This window comes from Canis lupus, chromosome X (genome assembly GCF_011100685.1).
Source record: "Canis lupus familiaris isolate Mischka breed German Shepherd chromosome X, alternate assembly UU_Cfam_GSD_1.0, whole genome shotgun sequence".
In the NCBI taxonomy this organism is placed as follows: domain Eukaryota; kingdom Metazoa; phylum Chordata; class Mammalia; order Carnivora; family Canidae; genus Canis; species Canis lupus.
In genome coordinates, this window is record NC_049260.1 from 119,496,492 (window position 1) to 119,524,454 (window position 27,963).

Sequence of the window (27,963 nt, forward strand, 5' to 3'; positions counted from 1 at the left end):
TGTATCTTGGACACTTGTTCTAGTAATGTGTCCACTTTTTCATCCTATCTAATTTCTTGGCATGCTGTTTCTAGACTCTCTTATCCTTCTTTTCTGGTGAGGTCATTAGTAATGTCTCTCTTTCATCCCTGATTCTGATCATTTTGGCTGTTTTCTCATTGCTTTCATGGAAGAGGGATTTTAGGAGATTCTTGTTTTAATATTTTGCTGCTGTCACTGCTTGTGTAATTGCGTATGTAGCTGTTAAATGCATTTGGCTAGCCCTCTAATCATCGTTGGTAACACACTAGGAAACTGATTGCAATGATATCCAATGAGAAACTGAGCAGAATGAGCTGTCTGCACACGACTGCCTCAGACCACATAGGATTCAATGGCCGTGACGCTGGCGCAGACTTCTTGCCCCACTGGGGGTAACTCAGAGTTCCCACAATTCCAGGAAAAGCTCGGGGCTGGCGAGCTAGGGTAGGTCTCAGGGTACCCCTCTTCGCCTTCCTGTGGGACAAGGGCCGCTAGACACAGTCCCTGAAGGCAGTGTGACCCCAGGCGCCTCGTGTCCTCACTGTTCACACGCAGGGTCTTGCAGGGAGCAGAGCTCAGCTGCTCTGAGGCCCTGAGGGAGCTGCCAGCAGGGCTCTCCTGGCCTCAGACAGGACCCTTCTCTCCCTTTCCTGAAGAATCAAGCGATTACAGGAGCGCATATCGACGTTACTTTGGAAAAATGGCACATGGCAAGGGTAGAAATGAAAAGTGAACAAGGTTTATTTTCTAATTTCCACACTCCACCACTTGCCTGCTGCACTCTTGGCCATTCCAACAAATTCCAACACCATTGCCCTCTGATTTCATCCAGAACCCAAACAAGAAGGGAAGGTCTACCAACTTGTATGCAGGACATGACAAAAATCTAACTCTTAAACTGGGGGAGTACGAACACGAAGGGGTGTGTGTCACTTACACACTGGGCTGGGGAAACCTTCTATCCCAAGGAACAAACATGGGGAGCTTCCTCAAAGGAACCAAGCTCCGGATTCCGGGGTCATTATAGAGCCCAGGGCCCAAGAGAGGCTCTTGGCCCTGCTTTCCCCCTACTTGCCCTGGCCCTTAAATCCTGAGAACGCCCAGGCTTTTCTCTTTACACACCCAACAGGACAACACCGGGAGGAAGCACCCAGAGGCCTCCCTTCATGCCGGCCCCACAAAAGCCTGGAAAGGGACTGGCCACCCCTGGGGCTGTAGCCCCCTCTTCCTTATCTCAGAATCTTTTCTCACAGGACCAGGGAGGAACCCAGGTTGTTGCTACCGACCAGGAGCAGAAAGTCCATGACCTGGAGCCTGTTGGTTTCCTCATAGGCCCTGGGCCCCCACAGGAACTCGTTGCGGGCAGGGTCACTGCCCGCCACCTGCCGGCGCTCCAGGTAGCCTTCCTGCACCCAGACATTGGTGAGGTGGTCGCCGGGCTCCCCACAGACGATGTGCTCTTGGTCATCGTACACCGCCGTGAACCCCAGAGCTTCCCACACCTCCTCCTCAGGGACACATCCGTCCTGCAGGAGGATCAACCCCAGGACCAGCCCCAGGAGGCAGGTCTTGGGCAGGCCCCACTGACCGCTCAGCATCCCATCCCAGGTGAGGCCCAGGATGGGGTTGAGGACGTAGGAGTGCTCCCTGGGATCCACTTCAATCACATCTAGGCCAAAGACCAGCCGCAAGCAGATGGACGCTTGGCTCAAGATGGCGGGGAAGTCGTCCTGGTATTCTGGGGAGAAGACCTCCAGCATCTCTGCCTTGCTGGTGGGTTGCTTGTTGCGATACTTGAGGAGCAGGAATACCACCAGGGCAGCCGTCTTCATGTGGAAACTGCCCTCCACCAAGGGCTCCTCATCTCCCGCCTCCCCTGGGCCACTGGGGCCAGGCGGCTCAGACTGGCCAAGGCCACCAGCTGCCCCACCACTGGGGGAGGGGCTGGCATTCTGAGAGCTCTGGGAAGCACTCAGGGCCCCGGGAGCTGTAGACCCCCCCTCTGGGGGGCCAAAGACCATGCCAGAGATGGAAAAAGAAGCAGAAGACGACGATGATGATGATGATGAGGAGGAGGAGGATGAGGATGAGGACGAGGAGGAGGACAGAAAGAGATGAGATAGGTGGTACGGGGGAGATGGGGTAGAGGGAGGAGGTGGAACCTCCTCCTCCCCTTCCTCCTCCTCCTCAGCCCCAGACAGCTGGGCATCCACATGGCCCTGGGCCTCCTCTAGGTCTTCTCCCTGCTTCCAAAGCTCGCTGCTATTCCTCAGGGGCATGGTGTCAGATTCGGGCTGAACCTAAAGACAGAGTTGGGAGAGCTTGTCAGGGGGCAGCCCGGCCAAGACACCCCGAGGTGCCAGGTCTGACAGGGGGCCGTGCCCGGCTCCCCTGCATAGGGCTCCCCTGTGTTGGGCTGGGAGAACCCCTGACATCAGGCTCAGAGAGAGCGTGCACCTCACCTGGACAAGTGGCTCTGGCCCGCGCCTCCTCAGCTCTGTGTCCTGAGGGACCCCCGCCTCAGACTGAGGCCTCTGCTACCAGTTCTTGAAGTCCCTGCAGGAGGGAAGGAGGAGGGTCCTCAGGGTGCAGACTGCCAGCCCAGCCCTGGGGCCCAGTGTGGACAGGAGGATGGCTCGTACTGTGGGAGGTCCCCAGCAGTCCAGGAGGGATGGACTACCCCTGGGCCTCTCAAGGGCCTGCCCTGGCCCTATCCTTCTCAGGCCAAATATCTCTGCAAGAGCACAGGGCCCCGAGACTCCACAGGAGGAAACCAGGGGCCTATCCCTGGTCACACCTGCCAAAGTCTCCAGGATTCTTCCTAGATCATGCACAAGAGAAGGGCCAGCTCTGGCTTCCATCTGGGCCGGGATGGGGCGCCTGTGGGTCTTCTACTGGACCCCAAGCACAGCCTCGGAAGACTCTATGGGTAGCACTGAGGCCACTCTCTTTGCACCTTCCTTGCAAGGGCCCCTGCCACGACCCCCCACCAGCCAAAGTCCAGAGAAAACAGTCGGTCCACCGGTTCCGCCTCTCCTCAGGGGCGACACAAATGGCTGTGGCGGCCTGGTCCCTAGGGATCTTGCTGTGGGAGGCATCCCCTCTTATCTCACCTAGACCGAAACCAGTGCCTGGGCCAGGGCCAGGGCAGGGCACCCGCCTCCTTTGCTGACCTGAGTCCAGACCCTAAGGCCCAGGCCCTCCCCTCCCTAACCCAGGGATCTGGGGAGGAGGAAGGGCTCCACGGGACAGGACGCACCCCGGGTTCCCTTCCCAGGGCTGCCAGGGAAGGGCACCCATGTTTCAGGGCAATTGCCTCCTGGGCCTGATGGCTGTCTTGAAGGCCACTCACCCCTTCAACATGGGGTGGGCAGGGTTCCTCACACAGAGTCTCGGCAAGCCCGGGACTCCTGGGTATCTATTCCCCAGGTGGGCCTCCTCCCACACTCTGACTGGGACCTCTCCCAGCAAGGTCTTCAACTCCCTGAGAACTGGGAGCGTAGCAGGACGAGGCACCGTGTTATGTCCTCTGTCCCCGTGCTGTCCTGTGTCCTTGGCCAGGTGGGTTACAGCCGCAACGCCCCCCACCCCAAGTTCCCCAGCAAGATCAGGAAGGGCGGGCCTGGAGACCGGACCATCTCTCCTGGGGCACAAATGCCCTCAGGCTCCCAGGAGGGTCCTCAGCATTATCCTGCCATTTTCCTGACTTTCCTCCAGGCCTCCAACCTCCCATAGAGGAGACGTGCCCCTCATACCAAGACCATACCAACTCCAGGTCAGCCCACCTTCCTGCCGCCCACCCGCCCCAGGGACAAGTGAGCATGTCACTGAGGGCCAGCTCTCTCCCATCCTCTGTGGGCTGCCCAGAGGGCAAGGACCCCCTCCACTGCACTGGCTTCTTGGCTCATGGGCCAGGTGGGGCCAGCCAGGACGTCCCCAAGGTCCTCACCCTGACTCCCCGCTGGCAGTGTGTCATCCAAACACACCCTCTCCAACCACCCCTGAGGCCCTGCTTCTTTGAAGCACAAGCCCTCAGGCCCTAACATCCAGACGTGGACATCAGGACCGTAGCATGGGCTCATCTTGCACGGGGGCCTCCTTCCTCCCTGGACTGCACCTGCTGGGGCCCAGGGTCCTTTAGTCCTCCCTGTGATCCTCACCTTCAATTCCCTCAGGCCCCAGGTCAGCCCTGGGCAGGCTCCAACCCCGCTCCTTCCACCAAGCCCCCAGGGTCTAGGACACTTAGCTGGCAAGCCAGAGCACGCCCCAGGTGGTCATCTGGCCGGAGTGCTCCCAGGACCCAGTCTAGTCTGCGTCCCTAGGGCTCCAGTGCCCCTGTGGTCCTCGCCTTGGCTGCCAGCCCAGGTAGGCGATTGTCCACCACCCCACTGACCCCCACACCCTGGAGGGAGTGCTCCAGCCCAATGGCCACAGTGTGGGAGGCCCCGAAGCACCAGCTGCCATGCAGCTCGGGACTTGTCCAACCCTGGCAGCCTCCCGAGGCCGAAAAAGGGGCAGGGCCGCGGTGCTGGGGTATCCTGGGGGACCAACTCCCTTGGGGGTCTCAGTCCCTCGGGGGTCCACGCCTCCACCCCTAGCTGACCCCAGGCCCCTCGGGCAGCCTTCCTGAGGCCGGGCTGCTCACACCAAGGTCCTTCCCTCCGCCCGGACCCCAACGGGGACAGGGAGTGACCGTCTTTCCATCAGGACCAGGGCCCAGGCCGGGGACTTTGCAGGCCTCACAAGGGGGCTGAGCTGGGGGGCGGGGGATAGGCTCCCTGGGCCCTTCTTCCCCACCCCTGCTGGCGGGGCTCCCTGGGCGCCTGGGCCTCTGCTTGGCTCCACTCGGTCTGCCTCACGGGACTGACTGTGGACTGGGGTGCGGGGTCCCTCCGTCCTCCATGGACATCCTCGCCAGGAACCCAGCAGGACCTGGGTCCACTCTCTGCCTCCTCAGGGAGGACCTGCTCTGAACACCAGCCCCCTGCTCTCGGAGAGCCCGGATGCGGAAGTGGGGCCTCACCACGTGTTCCCATCCCCCACCCACGACCTTCCCGGACTGACTCTGGCCTGGGGTGCGGGGTCCCCCGGGCCTCTTCCGCATCCTCACCGGGAATCCCAGCAGCACCCAGGGCCCTCCCCTCTGCCCACGTGTCCTAGGCCCTGCTCCTGACGCCAGGGGCCCCCAGTGCCTCAGGAGGCCCGGATGTGGAAGTCTGAGCACCCATACTCCCACGTGAGAGCAGGTACCCATCCCCACGGGGGCCTCACAGCCCTGGCGACCCTCTACTGGGGTCCTCTTTGTCCCTGTCAATGGTCCATCCCTCGCCTCCCCTTAGCCCCGGGATCCTCCCCTCAGCCCTCAGCGTCTGCTCCCGCCACACCAGGACTCAGGCTCTCGGGTACCCGGATGTGCCAGGCCTGCCGCACCCGCCGCCACCATCCGGCCCCATCCCGCTCCCCCGCGGCCTTCCCGGGCTCACCGTGGGCCCTGACCTCCGCCGGGTCCCCTCTGTCCCCCTCAGGGTCCATCCCTCGCCTCCCCTTAGCCCCGGGACCCTCCCTCCAGCACCCTCAGCGTCTGCTCCCACCACACCAGGCCTCAGGCTTTCGGGTACCCGGATGTGCCAGGCCTGCCGCACCCGCCGCCACCATCCGGCCCCATCCCGCTCCTCCGCGGCCTTCCCGGGCTCACCGTGGGCCCTGACCTCCGCCGGGTCCCCTCTGTCCCTCTCAGGGTCCATCCCTCGCCTCCCCTTAGCCCCTGGACCCTCCCCCCCCCCCTCAGTGTCTGCTCCCGCCACACCAGGCCCCAGGCTCTCAGGTACCCGGATGTCCCAGGCCTGCCTCACCCGCCGCCACCATCCGGCCCCGTCCCGCTCCTCCGCGGCCTTCCCGGGCTCACCGTGGGCCCTGACCTCCGCCGGGTCCCCTCTGTCCCCCTCAGGGTCCATCCCTCGCCTCCCCTTAGCCCCGGGACCCTCCCTCCAGCACCCTCAGCGTCTGCTCCCGCCACACCAGGCCTCAGGCTCTCGGGTACCCGGATGTCCCAGGCCTTCCGCACCCGCCGCCACCATCCGGCCCCATTCGGCTCCTCCGCGGCCTTCCCGGCTCACCATGGGCCCTGACCTCCGCCGGGTCCCCTCTGTCCTGGGCTCCTTGGTCCCTCCCCCCCTCAGGCCCTGGCAAACTTCCCTTAGGATTGGGCTCCTGAGCTCCCTGGGCTCGGGTCCCCAACCCCCCCCCCAGCCCATTTCCCGGGTGGCCGTGTGTGTCCGGCCTCCCCAGGGCCGCCCCCAGCCCCGAGGTGGGGGCCCAGTGACTCTCTCTCGCAGGGAGGAGTGGAGGCATGAAGGTGGGGTGGGGGACCCCCGCAGTTCTCCCTCAGCTCCTCACCCCACTCCGGGGAGGGCCCGGGCCCGTCCTGCCTCCGGGGATCCGAGGCCTCTGCCCCAGGCCCCGGCATCCAGGCCTCAGCTCGACGCCGCGGCCCCACCTTCCCCCGTGTGGTCTCTCAGGGTTCAGAAAGAGCCCCCCCCACCCCCCGCCGCCCTCCGGGGCCCCTCCCCCGCCCTCGGAGCCCCCTCCCGGGGCTACCTGCTGCCCGGCTGCCGCCGGCCCGGGCCTGGCCTCCTTCCAGGGGACCCCAATGCGCCCCCCACACGAGGCCCTCCGCTCCCTCAGACCTCCGAGGCGGAAGTCGGCCCACGTCACATCCGGACCCCGTGCCAGGGGTCCCTAAGGGCTGGTTGCACGTCCGCGGGAGATGGGCTCTGCGTGGCGGGGGTAGGAGGACACCTGTGGGAGGCTCCCTGGGTCCTCTCGCGGGTCCTCCCTCCCCGGACTCGGGCGGGCTGCGGCCTCGGCTCTCTGCAGACCTCAGTCGGTGCCCCTTACACCGAGCCTCTCAGGCCCCGACGTGTCGTCCCTGAGCGCCCGAGGGGTGGTTGCTGCGGCTCGGGCCCCACCGGCTCTGCAGGTCCCGGGGTGGCCCAGGGCTGCCGGCAGGGGCACAGCAGGGTTCGGCGGCCCCCAGCGTCCTGGCACAGGTCGGCTCTCAGTCCTCACCCAGGAGGCCCTCATCAGGACACAGGCCTGCTGTGCAGCCGCAGCGCCCATAGCCCCGGGGCAGGGCAGGGGCAGGGGCCGGGAGGAAGCGCCCCTTCCCACGGGGTCCCTTGGCCAGCAGCCAGACTTTAGGGACATCGTGTTAAAGGTTTAGTTTCCTGGGGGCGGCCGAGCAGCTGCAAGGGTGTCTAGGGGTGTCCCGTATTGCGGGGCCCACTGCAGGGAGTTTTCCCCTGACATGCTGCGTCATCGGGAGAAACACACCGTCCCTCTCTACCTAGCGTGTGTCCAGTGCACGCGTATGTATAAGGTGTGCAGATTATAGGTGCTGGTATGCAAATGTACGTACATATCACCTAAATACGGACAGCGACACACGTATGTGCGTGTGTGTTCCCGTTATACATGCGTTTGTATATGTATTTATATAGGTGTAGACTATATATATACTTTATCAAAAATACCTTTTCTTACTGTGTGAATTGCTTTGATACTCCCTACTCTATTTCAGGTTGATTCTGTATATTCTACTTAAGTGATTTTTTTAAGGGGCATTCCTTGCCACTAAGATGATTTCAGGGGGTTATTTGCATAGACTCTAGAGTCCAATGCCTCAATCATCCTGTCTTTCCCCGTGTCCTCTTAGCACCCCAGGGCTAATGTCATGTGTACTCTGAGGCCTTGCCTCAGATTTATGCTGGGAAGCAGAAGCAGAAGTTGGAAATTGCTCCGCCTATCAATCCTGTCATCTGCATTGATGCAGGCTGCATTCCCTCCCCACATCCCTGATGTTCCCTGCATCCCCAACCCAGACTCAATATCCAGCTCAGCAGTCTTCAGGGTCCCCCAAGGCTTTCTCCTCATTTATTGTTCGGACGTTGTTTATTCTGTGTGTGTTTTTCAAGACTTTCATTTCTTTCTTTCTTTCTTTTTTTTTTTTTTTTAAGGTTTTATTTCTTTACTCATGAGACACACAGAGAGAGACAGAGAGGCAGCAACACAGGCAGAAGGAGAAGCAGGCTCCACGCAGGGAGCCCGATGCGGGACTCGATCCAGGCTCTCCAGGACCAAGTATCTGCCCAAGACTTCCTTTTTTTTTTAAGTGAGGTTTTAGTTGCACAGAAATGAAAACGGAAATTCCTTCCTCATCGTATTCTGATAGAAGCTTTTTCCATTAGCTAGTGCTGAATTTCTTTCAAAGGAGTCTTCTATACCCAGTCGTGATCAGATGTTTTTAGTTCCATTATTTTGTTAATGTAGATAAATACAGTTGAAAGATTTTTCTTTTTTTTTTTTTTTTAAGGATTTTATTTATTTACTCATAGACACAGAGAGAGAGGCAGAGACACAGGCAGAGGGAGAGGGAGAAGCAGGCTCCATGCTGGGAGCCCGACGTGGGACCCGATCCCAGGTCTCCAGGATCACACTCCAGACTGCAGGCAGCGCCAAACCGCTGCGCCACCAGGGCTGCCCAAATACAGTTGAAAGATTTTTCTGACGTTAAGGCAGATTTCTGTTCACTGGGCACCGCCTCTCGTCCGTTTCATTCACTACGATTTTGAATATGCATATACTTATTCAGGATATTTGCTGCTATATGAGTGCTTTTGGCTTAAGCGTTCTTTCAAGGTGGATTTCTCCTCTAGCATTTACATCCAGGAGCACTAGCGTGGGACATTTAATTGAAAACAATGCCCATATTTTTCTTTAGTTTGAAGGAGTTTTGCTAAGATGATGACTTCTCCCCAACCATTTGGCCGAATGAGACCACAGGGCGGTGGGGTGGGGGTGGGGGGGGGGGGAGGTGGGAGTCCAAAGTGGCCGAGGAGTTGAGAGACCTAAGTTCCTCTGGTCCCCGGAATTCAGCGAGACAGCTACTAAATCATTCTGAACCCCTGAGAACTGAACCGGAGATCTACAAAAAGAATAGCTGCAACTCTACAAAGAGAAAAGCATCCAGTTTCTGCAAGACAGGAGGTGTGGAGAAGTGAAATGGAAGCGATACATGGGAAGATGGGCGGGGGGGGGGGGGGGCAAAAGGGAGGCGATACATGGGAAGATACGGGGGAGCCAAAAGGGGGCGAGCTCCAGCAGCCTCCACCAGAGAGTGATGGAGCAGCAGAGAGCGCAGAATCCGGACCTTTAGAAGTCCGCTCCGGTGAGGGACGGCCCTGCCTGCCCGGTGCTCAGACAGTGAAGCGGGTGCAGAATCCTAGGTGGGACAGCGTGGTCTCAGGATCCCCCGGGGTCACAGGAACACTGACAGTGCCTGAGTGCAGCAGAGCTCCCAGACATCGGAGCAGGGAAGCCGGCTGCAGCGGGCTCTTGGCCAGTGGTGGCCGTAGCCCTGGAACCCAGCAGGGTCAGTGGGTCCCAGCACCCTCAGCGCAAAGGCTCTCCGAGCAGGAGCCCAGCAGGCGGCAGAACCGGCAAGCCCCCCCTTGCTCCCCCTGGGGAGGAGCAGCGCACATGTCCACACAGCAGGAATCTGCAGGGTTTGGAAGGCGAAGCAGGGTCCGTGCCTGAGATGGAAATGCTTGGTCACAGGCTGGGTGAGCACAGTGTGCGGTCCGGTACCAGGGAGACAGGAGTGATGGGTTGCCTTTCACTGGGGGTGCGCTAAGGAGCGGGACCCTGAGCTTTCGGCCCTGGGGCTGGGGATGAGGAGGCCACCACTTTCGCTCTCAGCCTCTAAAGAGGCCTGCAAGGCCTTCACGGAACAAAATCCACAGAGAGCAACCCGGACCAGATTACTTAGCCTGGCCCCCTGGCAAGGGCGGTGCACGCCCACTCGGGGCAAAGACCCCTGAGAATCAGCGCAACAGGTCCCTCCCCCAGAAAGTCAGCAAGAGCATGCGGCCCAGACCAACTTTACCGAACACTGAGAACCGCAAAACTCCAGCGCTAGGGGAATATAACATACACAATTCATAGCGTTTTCCCCCATGATTCTTTGGTCTTTCCATTTTATTTATTTATTTTTTTTTTTTTCGCTTTCCTTTTGCAACCAATTTCTTATTTTATCAAACTTTTAGGAAATATTTTTTAGTTTTCATTCTTACAGTTACATGCTATCCTTCCATTGTTTTTAATTTTATTTGTGTAAGTTTTTTTTTTTTTTTCTTTACACCCTTACGGTGCAGTTTCTTCCACCAGACCAAAATACACGTAGTGTACGGTATATGATTCTGTTTTCTTCACCTGTCTCATCAAAATCGCTTTTTTTTTTCTTTTTTCTCCTTCTTTGTTTCTTTCTTGTTAAGTTCTTTCTATGTTCTGTCTCCCTTTCTGATATTTCCCACTTATTTTTTGTATCCCCCAAATGAATGAGACAAAGACTCCTAACTCTGGGAAACGAACTAGGGGTGGTGGAAGGGGAGGTAGGCAGGGGGTGGGGGTGACTGGGTGACGGGCACTGAGGGGGGCACTTGATGGGATGAGCACTGGGTGTTATTCTATATGTTGACAAATTGAACACCAATAAAAAATAAATTTATAAAAAATAAAAAAATAAGGTCTTTCTAAATTTTCATCTTTACAGTTACATTCTATCCTGTCAATGTATTTAATATATATAATATATATGCAAGGTTTTTTTTCTTTACAATTGTGAAGCCATCTTTTTTTTTTTTTAATTTTGTTGTTTATTTATTCATGACAGACACAGAGAGAGGGAGGCAGAGACCCAGGCAGAGGGAGAAGACCGCTGAGCTGCCGGGGCTGCCCTTCTTCACAATTTTGAGATGTAGTTTCCTCTAACCGAAGGAAATACACTCAGAATATAGTGTATTGCTCTGTTTTCTTCACCTGTCTGTTGATATTTCTTCTTTTTTTCTCTTTTAATTTTCATTTTTACAATTGCATTCTATCCTTTCCTTGTATTCTATTCAATTTGTTTAGTACCTATAAAAGTTTTCCTTTTGTTACAATTTTGGGATTTAGTTTTCTAACAAACGGACCAAAATACACACAGGATCCAGTGTATTACTCTATTCTCTTCACCTGTCTGATTATATTCTCTCTTTTTAATTTTTCTTTTCAGTTCTGGGTCTCTTGTGATTTGTGTAGTGTATATTTCTCTGGGGACATTGTTGCCATTTCAGTATTTTGTTCTCTCATTCATCGATTCTTCTCTGCACAGATGGAAAAAACCTCATCTCATAAAAGAGAACCAAAGGCAGTACTGAATGCCAGGAACCTAGTGAGTATGGACATAAGTAACATGGTAGAACTAAAGTTCAGAATAATGATTATAAAGATACTATCGGGGCTTGAATAAAGCATCAAAGACACTAGACAAAGCCTTTCTGGAGAAATAAAAGAACTAAAATCTAATCAAGTTGAAATTTCAAAAAGGCTATCAATGAGAAGCATTAAAAAATGGAGGCGCAAAAAAAAAAAAAATGGAGGCTCTGACTGCTCGGATAATTGAGGCAGAAGATAGAATTAGTGACATAGGGCAGCCCGGGTGGCCTAGCGGTTTAGCGCCTGCCTTCAGCCCAGGGCGTGATCCTGGAAAACCCGGGATCGAGTCCCATGTGGGGCTCCCTGCATGGAGCCTGCTTCTCCGTCTGCCTGTGTCTCTGCCTCTCTCTCTCTGTATGTGCGTCTAATGAATAAATAAATAAAATCGTTTTTAAAAGCCCCAATCAAAAGTTATAGGGTATCAGGTTGGATAAAAAAGTAAGGACCATTGATACGCTGCCTGCAAGAGACTCATTTTAGGCCCAAAGACACCTCCAGATTTAAAGTGAGGGGGTGGAGAAAGATTTATCATGCTAACGGACATAAAATGAAAGCTGGGCTGGCAATCTTTATATCAGACAGACTAGATTTTTTTAAAGATTTTATTTATTTATTTATTAAGGAGAGACAGAGAGAGAGGCAGAGACACAGGCAGAGGGAGAAGCAGGCTCCCTGCAGGGAGCCTGATGTGGGGCTTGATCCCGGGACAATGGATCAAGACCTGAGCCAAAGGCAGATGCTCAACCACTGAGCCACCCAGGTGCCCCCAGACAGACTAGATTTTAAAGCAAAGACTGTAGGGGCCCCTGAGTGGCTCAGTGGTTAAGCGTCTGCCTTCGGCCCAGGTCGTGATCCTGGGGTCCTGGGATTGAGTCCAGTATCAGGATCTCTGTGGGGAGCCTGCTTCTCCCTCTGCCTGTTTCTCAGCCTCTGTCTCTCTCTCTGTATGTCATAAATAAGTGAATAAAATCTTTAAAAAAAAAAAAACACACACACACACTGGAAGAGCCAGAAGTGGCATGCCTTCTGTTAGAAAGCACTAAGAAGCCCACAGTACCACCGAGGAGTAATGTTCTCCCGAGAAAATTGAACTTGCTTCTGGCCTCCAACTGGGGTGAACATATAGTGACAGGAAATACAGCTCTCTTCAGGAGAAGAAGGCACAGGGTCTGCTCTGTGGCGAGAGCTCTGGGCATCTGCAGGAACGTGTTTGCTTTGTTTTGCATCCAGTCTGCTCAAGAAAGGCACCATTTCCCTGCCTACCACAGTGATGCCACAACACTGCCCAGCAGCCTTGCCTATTCCAAGCCAATGGTGCCTGCCTTTCCCTTTATCCTGGGAGAATGGCCCCTGGATGCTTAGATCTGCATTTGCTCCCTATCCCCTAGGTCAAGTCAGAAAGCTAGGATAAAATCCTGGATCTGACAAGCCAGTTCACTGTACCCGTGCCACTGATCTTGGCGCAAGGCTGCTCTAGGCTCGGAGGATCAGGCCCTCCAGACTAGCCTCTCTAGACCTCTGCCTCCTGCTCTCTGTTGCAGGGCCCTGAGCTACTGCATGCCGTTGTTCTTCCCCGGGCATTTGCTTTTGCCACGCTGCTAGTGGTCCTCTTGGGACATCCTCAGGTCTCGCCCTCAATGTCACCTTTTCCATGAGTCCTTCTATGAATACCCAATCCTAAATTGCAACCCCTCCTCCCACCCCATCCCCAACACTCTGCATTCAGCTCTGTGGATTCGATTTGTTTCCATAGCATTGAAAACTACTCAGCCTACTTCACCTTTCACTTCATTTCATGATTCACTTCAGTGTACACCGCTACACATGCTAGGCTATGAGCACTACAGAGGCAACGAATCTGTTCAATGCTGTATTCTTAGAGCTTTGAGCAGCGCCTGGCACATGGTACATGTTTACTACTCATGTTGAGAATGAATAAAGAACTGCCAGCTCCAAGGTCCTGGTCCTTGGAGCCTCTCGTCCCTAAACCCCCTTGGCATCTCTAACCCCCACAACTATCCAAACAGGCAAAGTTTGAATGCTCCCGTCCATGCTCTACTTATTGGCTCATGGACAAGGTAAGCCACTGAGTTTACCGGGGACTCTGGAGACCCCTAGCCCCAGTCCCTGGTTTGTGCTCCTGGTATTCTGGCAGAAGTCAGCGTAGTAGGATTCCAAACAACTATGGCTGACTGCACACTCTCTCCTGCCAGCAGGCAGCTATGGCCTTCACCCTTATGCTCTGCTCTTCCTTCTTGTTGGCTTCGATCTATAAGTTGCTACAGTCAAGGACTCACGTGTCCTGGGGTTTGGGTTGGGCCACAGAAGGTTTTACAGATAGCCAGTTCACACAGCGCATGCCCATTGATTCCAGAGGGCACACCCATGTTCACATATGACCATAAAAAGACTTCCCTAGCGAAGGTAGAAAGGAGGGTAACTAAGATGGTTTGCAAGGTTACTTTCAAACCCAAAACACTCCAACCACTAGGATTTATCCCCATTTCCAGAATGCAGGTGCGCTCCTTGCCTTTGCACATACTGTTCCTGCATCTTGAGGTATCGGAGATACTTTACTTGCAATGAGAAGGGCTCTTGCTGTCGGTGCTGTCCTTCCTGATAATGCCAAAGGCCAGCCTTCTCGTGAGAAGGCATCAGACACACTCAGAGGGACATTCTACTACAACTGGACCAGTACTCCTCAGAAATGTCAAGGCCATAGATATAAGCAGAACACTGGCCTTCCAGAGATGTCCGCATCCTAATGCTCACAGCTGGAATATGTTAAGTTACACATCAAAGTGGAATTAACGCAGAAGATGGAATTGAAATTACCAATTGCCTGACCTGAAGATAGGGAGATTGTTCAAGATAATCCAGGTAGACCCAATGTAAATACAATGCTCCAAATGTGGAAGGAGACGGTCATGTGAGAGACTCAACTGCCCATTGCTGGTGTTGAAGATGGAGGAAGGGTCTCTGAGCCAAAGATGGTGGTCACCCTCTGGGTGCTGGAAAAGTCATGAAAACACATTTCTCCGTGGAGACTTCCCAAAGCATCACAGCCCTGCTGATGGCTTGATTTTAGCCCAGTGAGACTCTTCTGGGGCTTCTGACTTCCAACATTTGTGTTGTTCCATTAATGAATTTGTGCTGTACCACTAACTTTGTGGTGATCTGTTACAACAGCAATAGGAGGGCAGCCCCGGTGGCACAGCGGTTTAGTGCCATCTGGTGCCCGGGGTGTGATCCTGGAGGCCTGGGATTGAATCCCAAGTCGGGCTCCTTGCATGGAGCCTGCTTCTCCCTCTGCCTGTCTCTCTCTCTCTCTCTCTCTCTCTCAATCAATCAATCAATCTTTAAAAAGAAAAACAACAACAACAGCTGTGGGAAAGTAATACAGTTTCAAAAAAAAACAGAAAATACGAAGGAGCTATCTCATATTGGAGGACATGAAGCAGACATAATGACTGCATGTAATGTGCCATCCAGGGTTGCAAAGAAAAAGGGCACATTCCTACCCCTTTGCCCCAGGGCTCTTGCCCCTTGGCCACTTTATGGTCCCTCCGACTGTACCACCACTCTGGACAATTGCAGGTGCCCAATTGGGACATACACAGGAGTCTGCGGCTGAGCTGGAGAGACAAGACCACCCATGAGTACAGTGCATGCCTCCCCCTACATTCCTCCTTGCAGGATCAAGCATCCTATCCCCCACAGTGAGAGAAACTGAGGGACAAGTTTGAGGGACTGGGTCCTGACAGTTGGAGAATGGCCAGCACGATTGGGAGTGTAGGAAACTGCATGAGGCTGATTCTACAGAAGCCTCGGGAGCCAAGGGATTCGTTACCACTCTGTGAGCTCACAGAGCACAGTCCACTGTCTTCTCTTACTAAGGGACATAATTCAGGCACACATGTTTTCCTAGGTGCAAGACTCCAGATTCTGCCCCTTAAGGTGCAAGGCTGGGGTGGAGGTGTTCAAAAGAGGAGCTGCCCCACAGGAAGCTGCCTGTCCCCGGTGGTTCTTGTCAGAGAACTTCTGAGTCATAGCCACTGCTCTGTGCAGCTGGGATCCTCGTGAAGGCCACTGCGAGGTTGGCTTTCTGAGGCTGAGCCAGAGAGGGAGTGGGGTCCTGTCAGCCATCCCAACAGCCGCCTGGGAACCTAGGGTCCCGAAACGGGCACTTTATCAGAGGAAAGTGTAGTGGGTGATGGTGGTGGTCATCGGGATGCTCTGCCACACCCCACAGGCTCCCAGTCTCACATGAGGATTTTGTAAGCAGCCGGACAGGAGGGCCTTCGGGTCCCCAGGTAGCAAGCAGGCTGTGCAGAAGGTTGGCCACCCCACAAGAGGTGGGAGGAGGAGCACCTGCCATTCTGAGGCTGCTGGCCATAGCACAAGTCCCAGGAGCAGGCCCTGTAGGGCAGTCGTGGCTGGATGCGGGGACACCTCTGCTAATGTTGCTTGCTGTGGGGAACTGGTGGGTCTCAACTCAGAGTTGAGAAGGACTGTTGGGCTGTAGCAGCTAGGACACCCTCGGGCCTCTACCCCCTTTGTTGGAGCCATTCTGGGGTGCATCTCTTTAGCCACAGCCTCCTGTGTGACACATGCCACCCAGGCCCTGAGCTGTTGTAAGCAGGGCAATGCAAGTCAGACAGGAGCTCACCGGCCTTGAGGACTCACTCTCGGTCCTTGTCTTCCGGATCTGAGAAGCCTCTGCTTTTTCCCAGGCTGAGCGAAAGGCCTGCTCTACACTCTGGTCTCCTTTGCGAGGAGTTGAGGTGCTGCCTGGCTCTTGCCAGACCTGCCCTGTGGCAGATACCCCTGCAGGTGTCCTAAGGCCCTTCGAGGGCAAATAAGTGCAGGTCTCCATCTGGCATCATTGATAGCCTCCTGCTAAAATCCGGAGAAGACAGCTGGGAGGCTGGGCTAGGGCAGGGGTTGCAGGGCTCGATAAAGGAATGGATTCCAGAAATGTCTATACGATTGAAGAATGCAGACTAGAGTATAATGCTGGCTTGGAAGTTAGAGGGGAAAGAAGTAAGGAAGATTCAGGAAGGTTGTGTTCCACACTGCCTCGTTTTGTGTGCTTGTGTTTGATTTTCCTATGAATCTTTCTTTCTTTTTCTGAAACTTATCCATTACCTTTTGTTCAGTTGCTCTTTGCCCTTTTTATTTTAAAAACTTCAATAAATTATTAATTTTAAACTATTTTGTTTTCGACTTGTAAAAAATTTGCAAAGATAGTACAGAGTTTTTATATACCCCTCACTCAGTTTCCCATTATGACGGAAAATCGGAAGAGGTTGCTTCTTTCAATGTGGTGCATTTGTTACAATTAATGGGGTAATTTTGACACTTCATTTATTACTAACTGAAGCCACACTTTACTCAGACTTCAGCAGTGTTTACCCAGAATCTGTGTTCTGTCCAGGATCCCCGTCAACATACCGCCTTACGTTATTTGTAGTGTTTCCTTGGCTGTGGCAGTTTCTTTGTTTCTGAGGAGCTTGACTCTTTTCGGGAGGAGTGATTAGATAGTTTGTACATTGTCTCTCACTCGCAATGTTTCTGATGTTTTACTCATGATTAGTCTGGATTCTGTGTTTTGGGAAAGAAGGCCACAGTGGTGAAGTGCTACTGTCATCACATCCTACCAACACTACATTCCAGTAGCTTCATTTATCACTGATGAGGTTTACCTTGATCACCTGACTGAGTTAATACCTCTTAGGTGTCTCCACTGTAAACTTACTGGTGTCATCCCCCTTTCCATACTGTCCTCTTTGGAAGAAAGTCACCATATGTGGCCCACACTTCAACACAAGGGAGTTATGCTGTACTATCTTCAAGTGAATGTATATGTGTAAACCAGAATTGTTCTCCATTGGAGATCTGCCTATTTCCCCATATTTATGTATTTAATAAGTCAACTTCTTTTATCAGTACAGACACATGGGCATTTCTATTACACTTTGTGTTAAAATCCAACAGCATCCTATATATTTGTGTTGTTTAACTTGTTCCAGGTTTGGCCACTGGGCGCTCTTCCTGTTAGCTCCCTCTGTGTATACCTTCGTCACGCCCCTGGAAATGTTTTCATTGGTTTGTTTTTATGTATTTGTTTTTTTTTAAGCTTTTCTTTATTTTCAGGCACTACAAGGTGCTTCCGGCTCATCTTGCATATTTCCCTGTCCCATTTCTAGAATCAGCTATTTTTCAATGGAGCCCATGTTCCATTTACCATAGAATAGTATGAGAAACCTAGGTCTGTGCACTAAGTACTCGCATTGCATCTGGGGTCATTGCTCCTAGGGCTTCTTGGCTGACAGAGGAAGAAATTACATGAGTGTTCACGACCCTGTGTGTATTCACATATGTATACAAATTTTAGATGTAACCATCTATATGTGTATTAAGCTACATAAAAGTATTTAATGATGTTTTTGGCTCTAATCCTCCACCACATAGATCACTATAGCTTCCTCCTCTACAGTGAAAAACCTTGAGATTTGGAAGTTGTTTATATGTCAGTGTCCTTTTTTCTCTGCTGGGTAGCCCCAAGGCTTGGTTACCTCTGATGGAGCTGTTGAAATAGAATTTGTGGATGTGCAATGCAACAGTTCTGCTCCAGAACTCCATGGAACCTCATCAAAGTTATGCCTGCCCTCTAGCCTCTGGACTCTGATAAGGCTACCTGGCCCCTGTCTATGGAGCTCTTGAAAGGTCAAGAGTACCCGTTATTTGAGTGTCTGAACTGATGAACAATTTGACTTTTGATGCTTTTGGGGGTTGAGATCACCTGTAACTAAGTTTGGTCTTCCTTATCTGTCTGGAAAGTATTTCTTTCTTACCAGAGCATGAGCTACAGGGTAAGCTAGACCCCAAGATGAGTATTTGTTTCCTTACCTTTATTTAGCTTTATGACTCAGGGCATGTTATATGAGCTTTTGATGCCTCAGTGCTTTTTCTCTATTCTGTATTTGAATAGTCACTTGGAAGCTCCTCAAGGCTGGCAATTAGAGTCTACCCAGAGGGAGGGCAGGATAGCTGGATGAAAAACAGAACCCCCTCAGATTCGACAGCTGACAACACTGCTATATGTTACTCATCCTTAAAACCAACTTATATAATGATATACATTCTCCAGTGAGTGTTGGAAAGCCTAATTAGAAATTGAGAAATGTGCCCAAGTTCTCAGATTAAAGGTTATACATCATGGGAAATCATGAGTTGATACTTTGATTATGATCAATCAAGTAATAATAATTCTCTCAAGCTGTTCCTTAAATAAATACCATAAAATTGCCTATTTGAAACTCTGCTATGGTGGAAAGTGTGACTGTTTTCCATAACAATACTAGATGAATGTTGAAGATATTGCTGTAATCACAAAAACTCTCAAAATGTCTGGAAATGAAGACAGTATACTAGGTCACCTTCTGTGATGTGGTGTAGTGTGGTATGGCCTAACACAAACTAAAAGAACACCTGCAAAGATTGGCATTTCAATTCTGATTCAATACATTGAAGGAAATTTCCATCAAATCAGTATGTGGCAGCTAAGAAAAGCTGGTTCGTTGAAAAGACCAAAAAATTTTGACAAACATTTAGTAAGAGAGAAAAGAGACTCAACTACTAATATAAAAAATGTAAGTCAGGGTAGTATTACAGTTCTTTTTTTATTTTTTTTTATTTTTTAAAGAAGATATTATTTATTTATTTATGAGAGAAGCAGAGACATACACAAAAGGGGAAGCAGGTTCCCTGCGGGGAGGCTGATGTGGGACAGGAAACCAGGCCTCTGGGTCATGCCCTGAGCCAAAGGCAGATGCTCAACCCCTGAGCCACCCAGGCGCCCCAGTATTATAGGTCTTAAAGAAACAAACAGGATTGTAAGAGAGTACTCTCAACAATTATACTCCAAGAAATTATATAACCTAATTGAACTGGGTATATTTTTAAAAACATAAACAACCAAAGTAACTCAAGAGGAAAAGAAAATTCAAACAGATCTAACAGGTAAGGAGAATGAATCCGTGATCAAAAATGTCAAAGAAATAACATCCCAAGACCAGGTGACTTCACTCAGGTATTCTACCAATACTTGATAGAAGAAAGAAATCCTTAATTTCTTCCCAAAATATGGAAGAGGAGGGAATACTTCCTATCTCTTTCTGTGTGGTCAGCAGTACCTAGGTAGTAAAGCCTGACAAAGACATAAAAAAAAAAAAGAAACCTGACACACTTTCATGATTAAAAAAAAAAAATTTCAACAAACTAGAAATAAAGGAAAACTTTAACATGTTATAAGGTATTCAGGAAAAATCCACATCTAACATACTGAATGGTCAAAGACTGAAATTTTCCCATTAAGCCATGAAATAAGAAAGAAGCCAAGGGCCGCCTAGGTGGCTCTGTCGGTTAAGCAGCTGGCTTTTGTTTTCTACTCAGGTCATGATCTCAGGATTTTGAGATCAGGCCCCGCATTGGGCTCCATGCTCAGGGGTCTCTGCCTGAGATTCTCTCTCTCTCCCTCTTCCTCTCCCTCTCCCCCTCCCTCTTTCTCTAAAATAAATTATAAATAATATTCTTTTAAAAACCGAGAATGCTTGCTTTTGCTACCTTTATTTTTATTATACTGGAAGTGCTAGCCAGAGTGATTAGGCAAAAAATTACTTTTTAATAAATAATAAATAAATAATCCTAATAATAAAGACAAAGTGGGGAAAAACGTAAAAAAAAAAGTAAAAGGAGAATCAAATGCTTAAAAATAAGTTTATCTAAGGAAATACAAGACTTGTACACTAAAAACTACAAAATATTGCTCAAAGTAATTAAAGAAGATTTCAGGATATAGAAAGATATCTTGTGTTCATGGAGCTGAAGACTTACTTTTGTTAAGATAGAAGTTGTACTAAAGCAGTTTACAGATTCAATACAATCCCAGTAAGAAATCCTAACAATCCTGTTTGAAGAAATGGAAAAGCTGATTCCAAAGTACATATGAAGAGACGCCTGTGTGGCTCAGGGGTTGAGCATCGGCCTTTGGCTCAGGTGGTGATCTCAAGGTCCTGGGATCGAGTCCCAAAAGAGAGTCTGATTCTCCCTCTGCCTATGTCTCTACCTCTCTCTTTCTCTGTCTCTCATGAATAAATAAATAAAATATAATGAATAAATAAAGAAATAAAGAAAGTGTATATGGAGTGCAGATGCCCCTTGGATAATTCTGTTGGTATTCTTTGCGTAAATACCTCGTAGTAAAGAACCGAGATGTCCATCAATAGATGAATGGATATATTGGAAATTTACTGTCTGGCACATGGTAGGAATGAAAAATGGTGCAGCTGTTGAAAGAGATGTTTGCCAGTGGTAAAAGTCTATCACTTTGTCAAAAAATTAAACTTTTTTAAATTAATATTTATATTTTTTACTTTTATTTAATTTATATGACAATTCCACTCCTATGTATATGCTCATTAAAATGGTAAACAGGTATTTAAACAATTACCTGTGTAGAAATGTTTACTAAAATTCACAATAGCAAAAGGATGAAGCCACCCAGATGTCCATCAATTTGCGAATGAATAAGCAAGATGTATAGGCCTATAAAGAAATATTCAGCTGCGAAAAAGAATGAAGTCACGATATAGGCTTTAGCATGGATGCATCCTGAAAACTGCTGAGTGCAAGAAGCCGGAAACAAAGATATCATATTGCAAATTCTGATTATTAAGAAATACACAGAACAGGTATATTCATATAGAAAGCAGAGAAGCAGTTGACAGGATCTGAGGGAGGAGGGAATGAGCAGTGACCACTTAACTGATGCGATCATGTTCATGCTTTTGGGGTGATACAAGTGCTTTGGAATCAGACAGAGGCTATAGTCGTACAACACCGCAAATGTATGAAATGGCACTGAATTGGACACTGTAGAATGATTTCGTGTTATGTGTATTTACCTTAAAAAAATATTGATAAATGCTGTGAAACAAGAAAACATGAATCCTCTGGAAACCAGGGAGTGCCTTCCCCTTCACTCAATTGCCCTTTGCCCAAAACCTAGGGTCACGCTCCGTGGCCTAACACGCTGGGTTAAAGGTCTAGCCCGAGCCTCTGCATCTGGCCTCATCTTCTGCCTTCCACCACACTGTAGCCTTTTTCTTTCCGTCCATGGAACTGTTTTCTCTGACATTGAGCAACCAGGTCCTCATTATCTCAACTACATTCACTATTCATTCCCACCTAGTAAACAGATGAGCAATTAGAGGTTTGCTAAGTCCTCTCCTGTGAAACCCAGATATACTAATTGGGGTACAGAACTCGTGTGCCATTCAATGCGGTCTGGCTGTTCTTACAAGAAATATACACAGGATTGGATGAGTCCATATAACAGGCACATTGGCATTGACCCTGGACCTTCTGTTAACTGGGTAATAGATGAATTTAAGGAGCAAGGGTTCCGAGGACACAGGTGAGAGGGTCTAATTCAGGCTGCTGGCCATATGCACAGGAAAGGTGGACCGCTGGGCGCAGGCTAGTGGTAGAAACTTACTTAGGGGCCAGTGAAGATTTTTCAGGTGTGGCTGAGTCTTGACTAGCCGGACATCCCAAGACACTCTCTCTGCTACAGGGCACAAGGCAGAGAATGGCTGGTGGTGACAAGACCAATCAGTAAAAAGAAAATCTATCACCTGTCCAGGTGTGAGCTGCTGAGAGCATGACTGAGACAGGGACTGGGGGTGGAGAGGACAGAGACACAGAATGTACTCACGAGCCCTCCACTGCTTTCCTCAGAAAGGACACTTTTCCAACAGCCACCCGCTGCCCACAAGCTTCACTTCCTCTTCACTCCTGGAGCCATGTAATCCGAGACGACATTTTTGCTTGAACTCCATCCTCCTTGCCAGCGAGGCTTCTCCTTTAGTTTAGCAAACCTAACTGCGGTTTTGGCTTCATTCACCCAGAAGGCACCCCCAGATCTCAGCAAGAAGGACTACACAGTTGTGAGCAAAATCCTAAAACATCCCTAAAGAGTTACTGTGTCCCTTCTGTCTTCACTACAGCATCTCATATATTACTCTGGAATGTAGTCTACAGGTTATGGTCCTTCTCAGGTTGTTTAAATGCTTCAGGATGGATTCTTTAAATTGGCAGACTTTTTCTTCTTTTGAAATCCATTGCCATCCCTTAATGAATAGCAAAGCCCAAGTTAACAGAAACCAAGAAAAGGACCACCCTAATCCTCACACCCTTCACCAGCTGGACTCTGGGTCCTTCCCACTCTCCCTCCACAAAACCCTTTGCCAACCACTGATAACTTTGGGAGTTCTCAACCAGATGAAGATCTCTAGGGTGAGATCTTGAGGACACTGCCTCACCTCTCTGAGAACTTGAGAAACTATCTAAAATGGGAACGATCATGTTTCCCACAGACAGTTTGCAGTAACTGTTGTGATAAGTAAAGCACCAATGCCCACAGAAAGTGTCTGTAATCTTAAGCTCCCATTGCCTTCTTGTAGGCATTCAGGGAATTGTCTTTTAGCATGAGAAAAAAACCTAGTACCCAAATAGCTTTTTACACACACACACACACACACACACACACACACACACACACACACCCTGGGGTAGAGAGTCAAGAATGTCTTGAGTGTCCGGAACACAAGTGTAAGTATCGATGGATAAAGGACTCATGGCTACTGCAGCCTAGTTGGAGTTTGAAACTCTATGGCACTGTAGATATGTGTGTATTGTGGGGGGCTTGAACATATGATTGGATTCTGGAAACAATGGAAGCATCCTCTATTTCAAAAAACAAGCAATAGCTATTCTTGTGTTCCTTTTCAGCTTTGGTTGCCAGGTTCACTCGCAAACCACCAGACACAGCCCACACATAGCCAGCCAGCCACAGACATGTGAAGACTCTTCTTACCATCTCCTGCTAGGTTCAGGAAGAACTTCATGGAATGAATGCTCTCTTCTCTTAGGCAGAGAGGCACTCTCTTTGGAATGCTTCATTCTTCCCTTTCTGCCTGTCTCTTCCAAGGCCAGTTTCATTAGTGTTACTGAACCTAAAATTAGTCTCAGGTATATATAAGTATGCTAGATGGTTGTGCATAACAATTACTGAAAAGCATTGCCGTAAATCTTCATGAAGTCATGTTAGGCAATAGTTTCTTAGATATGACAGTCTCAATTGGCTTGAGCTACCATAACAAAACACTATAGACTGGGTGGCTTACCCAACAGTAATTTATTTCTCATGGTTCTGGAGACTGGAAGTCCAAGACCAAGGTCTGGCAGGATTCAATTTCCAGTGAATCCCTCTCTTGGTTTGCAGATAGGCACTTTCTTTCTGCATCCTCATATGGCCTTTTGTACGTGCTCACACACAGAAGGATAGTATAAGCACACTAATCCCATCATGAGGATCCCACCACCCATAAACTCATCTAATTCTAGCTCCTGAAGGCCTATCTCCAAATACCATGGCATGGGGAGCTTTAACATGAATGTGGGGGTAGTGACACAGATCAGTACATAGCAGATACCAATACCCAAATGGCAAAAATATAGATAACTTAAATTTCATAAAAATTAAAAATGCTTCTGCTTCAAAAAACATCATTTAAAAAAATACCACCCGCAGATTGGGAAAAAATACTTGTTCATCATGTATAAATGTGTAGTATACAGAATATACAAAGAACTGTCATGGGGATCCCTGGGTGACTCAGCAGTTTAGAGCCTGCTTTCAGCCCAGGGTGTGATACTGGGGGTCCTGGGATCGAGTCCCACTTGGGGCTCCCTGCATGGAGCCTGCTTCTCCCTCTGCCTATGACATGTCCCTCAAAAACAATTTACAGACAAAAGCTGAGAAAATTCATTGCCAGAAATACACTATAAGAAATGTTAAAGACAGTTCTTCACGCAGATGAAGTATACTAATATGTGTAAATGTACAAAGAAAGACAAGCACCAGAAATTTAAAAATGAGGGTAAATATGAAAGACATTTTCTTCTTATATTTAGACACTTTAATAGATAATTAACTGTCCAAAGCAAAGGTTGGCCAATGGCTACCTCTAGGTCAAATCCAGACTGTGGCATGTTTGTACTCAGCCTTTGAAATCAGAATAGTTTTAAAGGCTTGTGTCTTTATTGGACTTTGCAATATGCAAAACCTACAATATTTACTATCTTTCTTATTATGGGAAAAGTGTGCTGACTTCAGGCATAAAGCAAGAATAGCCACAATATATTGAAGCCTTTGCAAAAAAATGAACAAGTAAAATTTGTGACAATAGTCTAAGGGATGAAAGGGGGGAAATGGAATATCCTTATTGTTTTAAGGATATTATATTATGCCTAAATTGGAAAAATATTATTTGAAGGCACGCTAATAAGTAAAACTTGATACTGCAAAAACAGATTACAAAAATCCAAAAGATATACAATTATCAACCAATTTATTGCATAAAATGGAATAATAAAAAATCGACAATTTATCAGAAAAAAAGTTTGCAAAAAAGGGAGAAGGGTCAAAGACAAGATGGATGAATAGAAAGCAACAAACAAGTGGTACATTTAAAACAACCCTCTCAATCATTAAATGGAAATGATCTAGGGTCAAGATCAAGTAAGAGTACTCTTCCTTGTCTATTCCACCGAAAGCAACTATAAACCTTAGAGAAAAAAAATATGGAGCAGCCACCTGAGAACAATAAAAAATAAGTATTATATACAGGCATGTATTTTCTTGCTCTGTCAGCTGGGAGAGCCGAGAACCAAGGACGTACCAGGGGCAATGGACCCCTGCAGCATCAGTTTCTAATCTTATTTCCCAATAAAGAAAACCGGGGATCCTTAAAGAAATAAACAATTCTAAGGCTCATGCAGAAAATAGACAAGATAAGCCTGGGACATCTTGTCATGCCAGAATATAAGGAAATGCTCAAAATGAACAAACAAATAAAACAATGATGAGCGTAGGACAAAGGGCTTCAGGAGTCAATGAAAAGAGCTCCCAGTGGCCAAATCTGGAAAAAAATTTGAGCAAATAAATAAAACTGTACTGCATTATAACCCAAAGCATAAAATAAATATCCAAGAGGACAAATTTTTTATGCCAAAGAATTCCAAATCCTTATTAATGTAGATAGTCTCCCACTCAAGGAGATGAAACCTAATCCTTACTCTCTAACTGTGGCCTGCACATAGTCACTTCCTTCCAGATAATGGCGGAGAGAGAGAGAAAAAAACATTTGGTGCAGAAGCCTAAACAACACCATCTCAGCCAGATGATCAAGATCACCATCCCCAGGGATGAGTCATATTGATAGAATGTACCCTTGATAGGATGTGATGAGAAGAGCACTTGACCTTTCTAGGCTTCCTCCCCCAAACTCATAACAATAGCCTACTTATGAGAAAGACATCAGAAAAATTCAAATAGAGGGATATTCTGCAGTATACCTAACTAGTACTCAAAATTGTCATCATCAGAAGGAATGGAAAGTCGGAGAAACTGTCACTGGAAAGAGGATCTTAAGGATCACGACAGTTACATGGAATGTGGTTTACTGGCCATGATCTTGTAACCGAAAAAGGACATTAGGTAAAAACTAAATATAAAAATGTAAAAAATAATAATATAAGTATTAAATAAATAAACAATTAAAGGATTGGATTAAGATAAATGTTAAATAGAAATATACCTGAAACATAAAATCGATATGAAGATGCATATCATATGAAAATAAAATGTAAAACCTATCTATCTTAGAGAAGGTATGGCCTACAAAGCCAAAAATGTTTATAGTCTAGCCTTTTATGGGAAATATATGTTGACCACCGGTGCAGAGCGAACTAGCATGAATGTACTCAGGGATTTATCACGTAGGGCAAAGGAAAGCCCTGGCCCAAAGCTGAAACCCTGTGGCGGAGCCTCAGCAACAGCAGGGCAGATACCTTAAACGGGGAGGGAAGGTAACGTGTGTGTCTCTGCAAAGAAAAGCTTTGGTACCAAAAATTGGGAGGTAACTACTTTGCTATTTTTCTCTCAATTATCCCACCACTTGGCCACCAAGGCCAATCCATTCAAGGGAGTAACCAACAGAGTGGGGAGACTATAGGTCCCCTCCCAGTTAGAGGACCAGGAAAGGAATGTCCTGGTTAGCCAGGGGAGGGGGAAATGGAAAATGGGGCAAATACAAGCAAGGGATAAAGTTCCCTAGGAAGTCTTGATTTTACCTGAGTTGTTCATGCTGGAATCTCACCACAAGGATGGCAAAAGCTTGGAGAACCGAAACATCAGCCAGGGCTCAGCCTGGGCCCTGAGTTAGTCAGAAACACTATGGATCCAAGTATCACTGCTCCATCACAGCAAAATGCACGTTTATTTCAAGCACATATGGTGCATTCTCCAGGATCCACTATATCCTGTGTCTTCAAAATGCTTTTTAAATTTAAAGGATCCAGGGTCGCCTGGGTGGCTCAGTGGTTGAGCCTCTCCCTTCAGCGCAGGTCATGATACCAGGGTCCTGGGATGGAGTTTTGCATCAAGCTCACCACAGGGAGCCTGCTTCTCCCTCTGTCTATGTCTCTGCCTCTCTCTTGGTGTCCCTCATGAATAAATAAATAAAATCTTAAAAAAAATAAACTTAAATGATCCATAGGATATCTTCTGATAATAAAGGAATCAAACTAGAAATCAAACAGTAGTGGAAGGACAAGAAAAACCTCAAAACACTTGGAAATTAAACAGCATATTCTAAAATCATCCCTAGGTCAAAGAAAAGACTGATTTCACTTTTATTTCTTTGTCTTCCATTGTTTTGTCTTTTTCTTTTTCTTTCTTTCCTTTCTTTCTTTCTTTCTTTCTTCCTTCTCTTTCTTTCTTTCTTTCTTTCTTTCTTTCTTTCTTTCTTTCTTTCTTTCTTTCTTTCTTTCTTCTTTCTTTCTTTCTTTCTTTCTTTCTTTCTTTCTTTCTTTCTTTCTTTCTTTCTTCTTTCTATCTTTCTTTTCTTTCTTTCTTAAGTCAAAATTTAAGAATTTTTGTCTGGTTAGCAACTCTCCCATTCTAGTGACAGAGAAATCAAGTTGGTCAAGGTGATACCCAAGCAAAAATAAGCCTACAACTGAGATTCAGATGGAAACCATAATTGTGTACATGACCGTGGGTTAGAGGATTCATGCCATCCAATAGGGAAATGCAGCTGGTGTTTTCAGTTCCTCATCAAGACTTCCTGCTTTCCTGATTGGGGCCATGATGTAGATCTGCCACTGGATAGAGCTTAATCTGAAAGAGTCAAGAGGGAACACACGTAAACCAAATGTGGTTCTTGTGAAATATTTTGGTCTCCAAATGAACAAAATATTGTTCTCATATGAGAGTTTAAATGGCACCCTTCTGAGGTACTGATAAGTACATGCCTTACTAAAAGCTTTTAAACCTTCCTAACACCCAGGGAGGAAGGTGAGCAAACAGGCAGTATATGAGAAAATGGCTCCGAACTCCACTGCTAAGAAGAAGGAAGGATGGGGGGCCAGCTGTGATCGTGGCACTCTGCTGCTTCATTCCCTGCCACCCACAAAGTAAGGTTTGTGTGCTGTACTCTG

General features: G+C 48.7%; 1 protein-coding gene across 2 annotated transcripts; it reads right to left on the reverse strand.

The window, feature by feature from the left end:
* Positions 1-740: 740 nt before the first annotated feature.
* LOC119868536 (melanoma-associated antigen 10-like) lies at positions 741-7,002 on the reverse strand. 2 transcript variants are annotated; one of them, XM_038588515.1, is made up of 3 exons: positions 6,619-7,002; positions 2,484-2,577; positions 741-2,321 (listed from the first exon to the last, which is right to left on the reverse strand). In XM_038588515.1, the coding sequence occupies exon 3, from the start codon at positions 2,298-2,300 to the stop codon at positions 1,269-1,271; it is 1,032 nt and encodes a 343-aa protein (XP_038444443.1). In that variant the 5' UTR covers positions 2,301-2,321; positions 2,484-2,577; positions 6,619-7,002; the 3' UTR covers positions 741-1,268. The 2 variants fall into 2 exon arrangements, with proteins under 2 accessions (XP_038444443.1, XP_038444444.1); XM_038588516.1 differs by lacking the exon at positions 6,619-7,002 and adding an exon at positions 6,418-6,454.
* Positions 7,003-27,963: the final 20,961 nt, after the last annotated feature.